Source organism: Saccopteryx leptura, chromosome 5 (assembly GCF_036850995.1).
Source record: "Saccopteryx leptura isolate mSacLep1 chromosome 5, mSacLep1_pri_phased_curated, whole genome shotgun sequence".
Lineage (NCBI taxonomy): Eukaryota > Metazoa > Chordata > Mammalia > Chiroptera > Emballonuridae > Saccopteryx > Saccopteryx leptura.
Genome location: NC_089507.1, coordinates 213,430,615 through 213,441,347, shown reverse-complemented (window position 1 = coordinate 213,441,347; position 10,733 = coordinate 213,430,615). Strand labels below are relative to the sequence as shown.

General features: G+C 45.8%; 1 protein-coding gene across 1 annotated transcript; it reads left to right on the top strand.

Annotated features, from left to right (window-relative positions):
- The first annotated feature begins 5,250 nt into the window (after window positions 1–5,250).
- LOC136406649 (uncharacterized) lies at window positions 5,251–10,414 on the top strand. The gene is made up of 2 exons (XM_066386610.1): window positions 5,251–5,263; window positions 9,699–10,414. The coding sequence occupies exons 1-2, from the start codon at window positions 5,251–5,253 to the stop codon at window positions 10,412–10,414; spliced, it is 729 nt and encodes a 242-aa protein (XP_066242707.1).
- The last annotated feature ends 319 nt before the right edge of the window (window positions 10,415–10,733 follow it).

The window sequence follows — 10,733 nt, the reverse complement described above, 5'->3', positions numbered from 1 at the left end:
GGAATAGGCATAAGCTTAGTGAATTAACTCATTTTTTTTAAGATTTCTTATTTGTTTTTACAGAGGCAGAGATAGACAGGGACAGACAGACAGGAATGGAGAGATGAGAAGCATCAATCATCAGTTTCTCGTTGCGCGTTGCGACTTCTTAGTTGTTCATTGATTGCTTTCTCACATGTGCTTTGACCGCGGGCCTTCAGCAGACCCAGTAACCCACTGCTGGAGCCAGCGACCTTGGGTCTAAGCTGGTGAGCTCTTTGCTCAAGCCAGATGAGCCCGCGCTCAAGCTGGCGACCTCGGGGTCTCGAACCTGGGTCCTTCCGCATCCCAGTCCGACGCTCTATCCACTGCGCCACCACCTGGTCAGGCTTTTATAAGATTTTATTTATTGATTTTATAGAGATAAGGGAGGGGGGGAGTGAGAAGTATCACTCATAGTTGCTCCACTTTAGTTTTTCATTGGTTGCTTTTCATATGTGCCTTGACCGGGCAAGCCCAGGGTTTCGAACCAGCAACCTCAGCATTTCAGGTTGACGCTTTATCCACTGTGCCACCACAGGTCAGGTAACTCATCTTTTTTTTTTTTTTTTTTAATCTTTTTTTTGTTATTTATTCATTTTTAGAGAGGAGAGAGAGAGAGGGAGAGAGAGAAACAGAGAGAGAGAAGGGGGGAGGAGCTGGAAGCATCAACTCCCATATGTGCCTTGACCAGGCAAGCCCAGGGTTTCGAACCGGCGACCTCAGCATTTCCAGGTCGACGTTTTATCCACTGCGCCACCACAGGTCAGGCCAGGCAACTCATCTTGATCTTACTGTTGCACTCATTCATTGTACACTACGGCTTAAATGACCCTTCCTGCCTAAAGTATTCATTAAATACAAATAACTGCCCTGGCCAGGTAGCTCAGTTGGTTAGAGCATCATTCCAATAAGCCGGGGTTGTGGGTTCGATCCCTGGTCAGGGCACATATAAGAATCAACCAACAGGCCTGACCTGTGGTGGCGCAGTGGATAAAGCGTCAACCTGGAAATGCTGAGGTTGCCGGTTCGAAACCCTGGGCTTGCCTGGTCAAGGCACATATGGGAGTTGATGCTTCCAGCTCCTCCCCCCTTCTCTCTCTCTGTCTCTCTCTCCCTCCCTCTCTCCTCTCTAAAAATGAATAAATAAAAATTTAAAATGGAAAAACACTTATAAAAAAAAAAGAATCAACCAACAATGGCATGAATAAGTGGAACAACAAATCAATGTGTTTTCTCTCTCTTTTTCTCTCTCTAAAACTCAATTTTTATAAATGCAAGTAAGCCTGACCAGGCTGTGGCGCAGTGGATACAGCATCGGATTGGGTTGCGGAGGACTCAGGTTCGAGACCCCGAGGTCGCCAGTTTGAGCACGGGCTCATCTGGTTTGAGCACAAAAGCTCACCAGCTTGGACCCAAGGTCACTGGCTTGAGCAAGGGGTTACTCACTCTGCTGTAGCCCCACGGTCAAGGCACATATGAGAAAGCAATCAATGAACAACTAAGGTGTCCCAACGAAAAACTAATGATTGATGCTTCTTTTTTTTTTTTTTTTGATTGATGCTTCTTATCTCTCTCCATTCCTGTCTGTCGGTTCCTATCTATCCCTCTCTTTGACTCTGCCTCTGTAAAAATAAATAAAATCACATTATAAAAAAAATGCAAATAATTGATCTTAAAGTGTAGATTTGCAAACCCTACACAACAGGCTTAATACTCAAGAACAAGCTTAAAGTCAGTCTGTGTATTTTTAGAATCTATCACTAGATAGGAAAGCCAATCAGTTCCAAACCAGCATAAATTTATTCAAAAGTAAAAGACAGAGACAAAAAATCATTACAAATATCCAAAACATGATTCAGTTTAGTAAGTCCCAACTCTCAAAATAAGCAAAATCAAAAACCTTTGCCTGACCACACAGAGCACAGTGGATAGTGTCGGCCTGGGATGCTAAGGGCCCAGGTTTGAAACCCTGGTATCGCCACCTTGAGCAAGGAATCGCCAGCTTGAACAAGGAATCATAGGCTTGACCCCATGGTCGCTGACTTGAGCTCAAGGTCACTGGCTTGAGCAAGGGGTCAGTGGCTCAGCTGGAACCCCACCACCACCCCCATAAAGGCACATATGACAAAGCAATCAATGAACTAAAGTGACACAATAAAGAATTGATGTTTCTCATCTCTCTCCCTTCTTGTCTCTCCCTCCCACTCCCTCTCTCCCCGCTCTAAAATGAATAAATAAAATCTTAAAAAATAATAATAATAGCCTGACATCGGACTGGGACACAGAGGACCCAGGTTCAAAACCCCAAGGTCGCCAGCTTGAGTGTGGGCTCATCCGGCTTGAGAACTGGGTTGCTGGCTTGAGCATGGGATCATAGACATGACCCCATGGTCGCTGGCATGAGCCCAAGGTTGCTGGCTTGAGCAATGGGTCACTCGCTCTGCTCTAGCCCCCCCCACCCCCGTCAAGGCACATATGAGAAAGCAATCAATGAACAACTAAAGAGCTGCAACAAAGAATTGATGCTTCTCATCTCTCCCTTCCTGTCTGTCTGTCCCTATCTGAACCTCTCTCTGTCTCTCTCTCTCTCTGTCTCTGTCACACACAAAAATAATAATAATAATAAATTTTTTAAAGATCTAGATTTTAATCTAGGCTTGGTTATTTATTAGCATTATGACATCTGAATCAATTTCCTAGTTTGTTAAATGAGGATTTATACCTAACTAAAATAGTAGAGGATTATGCCTGACCTGCGGTGGCGCAGTGCGTAAAAGCGTCGACCTGGAACACTGAGGTCGCTGGTTCGAAATCCCAGGCTTCCCTGGTCAGGGCACATATGGGAGTTGATGCTTTCTGCTCCTCCCTCCCTTCTCTCTCTGTCTCTCTCTCTCTCTCTCTTCGTCTCCTCTCTAAAATGAATAAATAAAATCTTTAAAAAATAAAATAGTGGAAGATTAAAAGTCACAAGGTGAGTAAAATGCGTGGCATGGTATATGGCCCAATTGTGTTGTCACAGATTATGATGCTTTTATCTTACTCCATTGTTTTTCTTACCCAATCGTCTGGGGGTACAGGGTGGCTGACTAAATGCATCAGTGTAACACCCGTAATAAGGACCACAGAACAGGATGAGACCTTGTCTCTCACTGTAAGTATACTTAGTTGGAGTAGCCCCTCTCCTCTCCATCTGACTTGTTGCTTTTAAATCTGCTATAAGCTGGGCTGAGACAAGTATCTGTGTTTGCAGTTAGGTGCAGAATATAAGCAAGCTTTGAGTACAAGTTTGAGGAGCTAGCCTATTAACAAGATATACATTTCAATCAGTTGTGGAAAGATAGCATATTCCATAAAATGGCAGCAGAGTGGTAATTAAACTCAGCAAGCTCAGAGAAGGAAACCTAGTGATGTAGTCCACAGGTAAGTCAGCCTCCCAGAACAAAGAACAGGGTGGGAAAAGGAGGGGAGTGAGTCTTGAGTAGCAAATGGAAGACTCCTAATTCAACCTCAGAGGTCTTTCCGGTATACTTTCCTATCTCTTTATCCTAATGGGTAAGTGCCAGATAAGGAAAAAGTTACTGACCATGACAATCTTCACAATTTTTATTCTTATTTTTCTTTTATTTTTTACTAGCTGTACCCAGCCATGCGTTGCTGTGGCTCAGTCTGGTTAAGTGGAAAAGAAAGAAAAGAGCGCACGTTTCTAGTATTTTATATTATTTTTGTTATTTTTCTGAAGTTGGAAACGGGGAGGCAGTCAGACAGACTCCCACATGCGCCCAACAGAAATCCACTCGGCATGCCCACCAGGGGGTGATGCTCTGTCCATCCGGGGCGTTGCTCTGTTGCAACCAGAGCCATTCTAGCGCCTGAGGCAGAGGCCATGGAGCCATCCTCAGCGCCCGGGCCAACTTCGCTCCAATGGAGCCTTGGTGCAGGAGGGGAAGAGAGAGACAAAGAGGAAGGAGAGGGGGAGGGGTGGAGAAGCAGATGGGCGCTTCTCCTGTGTGCCCTGGCCCAGAATCAAACCCGGGACTCCTGCACACCAGGCCTACACTCTACCACTGAGCTAACCGGCCAAGGCTTCTAGTATGTTTAATTTCACAATGCTTGTGGGTATACAATAATTTTTTGTTGTTCCATTGTCTGTGCAGATATAGAGATTGTCTGGTTTGCCGACTCTAGAACACACAACATATAATCGTAAAATATTTAGTATAGCGTGTGTTGCTTTCACGTCCAACAGATGGCGCTGTTTTTCAAAAAAAAGCATGTTTTTACCTGTCACAGGTATGACATCTATGTAATAGTAGGTATATAAAAACGCACATGTATTTGAATGCAACATTGTGTCAAAATTTCAAAGCAATCGGTGAAGAACTTTCAGAGATTTAAGATTTTGAACAAACATTTACACTTTTATTTATATAGATAGATTTTTTGTGACAGAGAGACAGAGAAAGGGACAGATAGGGACGAACAGACAGAAAGGGAGAGAGATGAGAAGCATTCATTCTTCGTTGCAGCTCCTTAGTTGTTCATTGCTTCTCATATGTGCCTTGATTAGGGGGATAGAGCAGAGTAAGTTATCCCTTGCTTAAGCCAGCAACCTTGGACTTCAAGCCAGCTACATGACTTCAAGTCATGTCTATGATCCCACACTCAAGTCAGCAACTCAGTGCTCAACAAGCTGATGAGCTTTGCTCAAAGGGGATGAGCCCGCGCTCAAGCCAGTCACCTTGGGGTGTCAAACCTGAGTCCTCTGCGTCCCAGTCCGACGCTCTATCCACTGCGCCACCGCCTGGTCAGGCATTCACACCTTTTAAATAGTAATGCATGGGGCCTATCTATCATAAAATGTGTTTTTGTTTTTGTTTTAACAGAGACAGAGAGAGAGTCAGAGAGAGGGATAGACAGGGACAGACAGACAGACAGGAACGGTGAGATGAGAAACACCAATCATTAGTTTTTCGTTGCGACACCTTAGTTGTTCGTTGATTGCTCTCTCATATGTGCCTTGACCACGGGCCTTCAGCAAACTGAGTAACCCCTTGCTTGCTTGAGCCAGCGACCTTGGGTCCAAGCTGGTGAGCTTTTTTCCTCAAACCAGATGAGCCCGTGCTCAAGCTGGCGACCTCGGGGTCTTGAACCTGGGTCTTCCGCATCCCAGTCCGACGCTCTATCCACTGCGCCACCGCCTGGTCAGGCTATCATAAAATATTTGTAAGCATGTTTTTCACAAGTAAGTACTATTAATTACCATTCTACTTGTAATTGTTCAGAATGAAGGTCCAATGATTTATAGTCTTTTCCTCATGTTTATGAACCTTCCACTTACCTTGCTAGGCAAAATAAGATCACGAAAATGCTGATACTATCAGAACCCTCAAGGAGCTTATATTTAGGGAGTTATATTCTTAGAAAACTAAGAAGGCAGAGTGAGGCAAGTGCCATCAGAGAGGAAAGAGCTGAGGTACTGTGCAAAGTTCTGGAACAGGATTGCTAGCCATCTGGCCCTGTCAGGCACAACTCAGAGTATAAAAGCTGCAATCAGGTTCCCTGCAGATTTAGATCCAGGGAACTATTCACCAAGCCCCCACCAGCCTCCAAATTTCTACTGTACCCTCAGCCAATAAGATCGACCCTTCTAAGCTCTGGCCAGGTAGCTCAACTGGTTAGGGCATCCTCCCAACATGCTAAGGTTGCAGGTTTGATCCCTGGTCAGGGCACATATAAGAATCAACCATCCTGATCTGCGGTGGCGCAGCGGATAAAGCATCGATCTGGAACACTGAGGTCACCGGTTCAAAGCCCTGCACTTGTCTGGTCAAGGCACATATGGGAGTTGATGCTTCCTGTTCCTCCCCACTCTCTCTCTCATTCTCTCTCCTTTTTAAAATGAATAAATTTAAAGAAATTTTTTTTAAAAATCAACCAATGATGACATAAATAAGTGGAACAAGAAACCGATGTTTCTTTCTGTCTCTTGTCTCCCTTCCTCTTTAAAAATCAATAAATAAATAAATAAAATTTTTTTTTTCATTTTTTCGAAGCTGGAAACGGGGAGGCAGTCAGACAGACTCCCGCATGCGCCCAACCGAGATCCACCCGGCATGCCCACCAGGGGACGATGTTCTGCCCATCTGGGGCGTCACTCTGTTGCATCCAGAGCCATTCTAGCGCCTGAGGCAGAGGCCACAGAGCCATCCCCAGCTCCTGGGCCATCTTTGCTCCAACGGAGCCTTGGCTGCGGGAGGGGAAGAGAGAGACAGAGAGGAAGGAGAGGGGGAGGGGTGGAGAAGCAGATGGGCGCTTCTCCTGTGTGCCCTGGCCGGGAATCGGAACCTGGGACTCCTGCACGCCAGGCCGACGCTCTACCGCTGAGCCAACCAGCCAGGGCAAAAAATTTTTTAAAGATTGGTCCTTCCGCCTGACCTGTGGTGGTGCAATAGATAAGGTGATGACTTGGAACACTGAGGTCGCAGGTTCAAATCCCTGGGCTTGCCAAGTCAAGGCACATACAGAAAGCAACTACTATGAGTAGATGCTTCCCCTTTCTTCCCCTTGTTTCTTACTCTCTCTTTCTCTCTCCCCCCACCAAAAATCAATAAATAAATTTAAAAAAAAAAAAAGATTGGTCCTTCCTTCTCCTAGAAAAAGCCCCTTCTTCTTCCTAAGGCTGGTTCAAATGTCATCTTACCTGAACCTTACTTGGACCCTCAAGGAACAATTAGTTTATGTCTCCTCTGCAGCCCCAAAAGCCTTTGCTTCAAAAGAACTTAAAGCACTTATTATCCTTGTACCTGTGCAGGGTCCCCCAGCTAGATCAGGCGTAGTCAACCTTTTTATACCTACCACACACTTTTGTATCTCTGTTAGTAGTAAAATTTTCTAAACGCCCACCGGTTCCACAGTAATGGTGATTTATAAAGTAGGGAAGTAACTTTACTTTATAAAACTTATAAAGCAGAGTTACAGCAAGTTAGAGCATATAATAATAATTACTTACCAAGTAGTTTATGTCAGATTTTTGCTAAGTTTGGCAGAATCAATCTTTATAAAACAACTTACTAAAGTTAAATCTATCTTTTTATTTATACTTTGGTTGCTCCGCTACCGCCCACCATGAAAGCTGGAATGCCCACTAGTGGGCAGTAGGGACCAAGTTGACTACCACTGAGCTAGATACAGTGAGATGTGGAAGCAACTTTGTATCCTCAGCCACTCACAGTGCCCAAAATAGTGTGTCAAACATAGTACAGTACTTTACATGCATTACCATATACATTATATTAACATATATGTATTATCAATCATCACAATAAAACTGTAGGCTGGCCTGTGGTAGCGCAGTGGATAAACCCTCAATCTGGAGTGCTGAGGTCACTGGTTTGAAACCCTAAGCTTACCTGTCAAGGTACATAAGACAAGCAACCGATAAACAACTAAAGTGATACAACTATAAACTGATACTTCTCGCTCCTCCCACCCTCTGTAAAATCAATATAAATAAAATCTAAAAAATAAAAAATAAATAAAACTGCTAATGAGGTAGGAATTCTCATCATGTCAATATTATAGATAAGGAAAATAAACTGAACAGAAAGGTTAAGTAATATACTCAAAGTCTCAAAGCTAGTAAGGATTGGTCCCCAAGAGTTAAACCTAGGCACAACTCCAGAACTGAATTTGAACAGACCTCAGGGGTTGAGAAGGTCTCATTACAAGACTAATGATCTCCACCCCAGGGGGCACATTTATTATTCACCCCCTGGGGCATGGAAGGACAATATTGGAACCTCTAGTCCTATTTGTTGTAGCTCATCCTTTTGTAAAATATGTTTTGGTACATTATAAAATGTACATAATAAAATTTAAAAAAATAAAATGTACATAATACAAAGTACAGTCAACACTATAACTGTAATTTAAAACAAACATTCACATAATGTGTGCATCCTCAACCTTAGAACACTAGAAATATTTGAGGCCACTACTCTAGATTACTTCCCCTGGGGACTCTGAGCTCCTACATTCTCTCTGCCCATCACTTCAGTTAAAAACATTAGCCAAATGTTTAGACCATAGGTAAGGTGGTAGAGGCAAGAGTCTGATCTTTCATTCATCTTTGTAAGCCCTACATCAGCACAGAGCCTGGTGCTTAGCAGATGGTCAATGTTGGATCTAACTGTATCATGAGAACCTCATTGAAAAAAAATTGTCTCAATGTTTTAATGCAATACTGTATGCTTCCAGATTAACAGAAAATGTACACTAAGCAATAAATACACAGTCTAGAAATATAGAATTCTTAGGAACATCAAAAGAATTTCAAAGAAATAAATTTAAATAAATAACTATCATGTCCTAGTTACATAATAGAACCAAAAATTGTACTTTGGTTAAACTAAAAACTGCATAAAAGAAATTTGGACATAAAAAATTTAAGTTCAGATAAAAAGGTTCTTTCACTATAGAGATGGTACATCTTTGTCCGACCTAAAGGTCATCTCTGCCTGCCTTTCTTTAGTTATAGACTCCAGGAGGAAGGGAATCAGGCTATCAAAAGCTACAACTGCAGACTTGACTATGAACAGGCATCATCAGTTGAGGGCATCAACTTTGCATTTCTTCAATCCAACATTTAATGGGTATCAAACAAAGGAGAGAGTCTATGGTAATGCCTCCCTATTTGGTGTTGAAGAAAATGGGCTCTGAGGCTACATTAGATTGCAGGATTTCTTCTGTTCCTCACTTTCATCCTCTGCAAAATGGGCATAACCAAGTACTTAAATCATCAGGATTAAATGAAAGAAAACATGCAAAATGGATGTTTCCGGGCCAGCTCTACAGCTCTGTGCAGAGGCTGTCAGTTCGAGCCCCAGTCAGGGCAGAAATAGGGACAGCTCTATGTATGTTTGTTTTTCTCTCTCTCTCTCCCTTCCTCTCTCTATAAAATCAATTACAAAACAAATAAATCAAATCTTTTTTAAAAACGGATGCTTCTTCATTTACCCTCTCCCTCTCCCTCAACTAAATTCAAAGCCCGAGTTTGGTCTATCTACTTTGTTATTATATTCCCATAACCGAGAACTGTACTTTTTACTTAATAGATTATTTAATAAATATTAAATGAACAGAATGTAAAATACCTGCTGCTCAAGAAACGTTAGCTGTTATTGCTACTGTAACCAGAAACAATTAAAATTTCATTGTGTTACTAAGAGACCCCACCCCTCCCCCAAGGATCTCACAATTCCAGAAGGAACACCAGATAAATCCTGGAACGGAGAAACGGAGGTGAGAAAACCAACTGGAACAGAAAGCAGGACTAAACAAACACGAAATAAAAATTTCAATACACAACCACAGCCCAATCTGGGTTTTTTCCGAGTGAGGTTCAGCCTGGATAAGGTTTATTAGGGATCACAATGACAGTTTTCATGCTTGTATATGTGCCGGAGTCTGTGCCGAGCATTCTACTGGCTTCATAAAACCCAAGAGCCGGAATGGGGGGTGGAGGAGTGGGGGCAGGGGGTGGAGATCATCTTCACGCCCCCATTTTACAGACGGGAGAAGCGAGGCTCGTAGAGACCCAAGGTCACAGCTTGTAAACTTAAGTGGGGGAGCCAGGATGTGAATCCAGGCAGACTGGCCCCCAAGCCTGGACTCCACAGGCCCCGCAGAGGGGCCGTGCTCGCCTGCTCCGCTATCGGGCCACATACCCCTCGAAACTGGGAGTGTGTACTATCTCCCCTGGAGCCGGGCTCAGTGGCCCCGGCGCTGGGAGAACAAAACAACCCTCGTCCGCGGGCCGGTCCGCCGGACGCCGGGCCGGCCTGGGCGCCGAGGCCGCGGTCCCCGCAGTGTCGCGCACATCGTGAGCCCAGAGCCCCTCGGAGCGCGCAGGAAGCGGCCGGGCGGTCTCGGAAGCCCCGGAAGGCCCTGCCCGTCGCATGACCTTGGATCCGCCGCCCCGCTTCGGGCCTCAGTTTCCCCAGCCTGGCCTCGCGTCGCGGGGGCCTCTTCGGAGCTGGCGCCCGCGGAGCCGCAGGCCTCTCACACGCCCCCCTCGGCCGCCCGCTTTCTCGCCCCACTTACGCTGGAAGGCGGCCGCTCCAGGGACGCCCACCATCGCCGAGTGCCTCCGTCGCGAGCCTCCTGCGTCCGCCCGGGGCCAGTGTCCCTCGCAGACGCCGCCGCGGGACCTGTAGCCGCCAAACTCGCCAAGCCCAACGGAGCCGCTTCAGCCGCTGCTGTCGCCGCCGTTAGGCCGCGCGCCGCCCCGCCCCCCGTTGGCCCCGCCCCGCCCGCCGGGCACGCCCCCAAGGCGCGCTCCCGCTGGGCAGACCAACGCACGCGGAAGCCCGGCCCAAAGACCACCTCCCCTTAAACTCCGCCTCCTAACCTGTCCCGCCCCATCCGCGCGAACCTATCGACCTATCCCGGAGCATCCTCTTCTCAAATCCGCCCCTCCTACGTCACGCGCGCCTGTCACGCGCAAGGCCCAGTCCACCGGCACCCTCGGCTTCCCGCTGAGGCCCAAGCTGTGACCGAGGCCCCGGGACAGGGGCGGGATCCTAGCGGGCGGACTGTAAAAGGGGAGGAGACAACGCCTCACCTGAGTTCTCCAGATTAAACCCTGGGTCGGCTTTGAGCTTGTCATTGGATAAGTCACTTCTCCTTTTCGCGTACCATGTTCCAAATGTCCA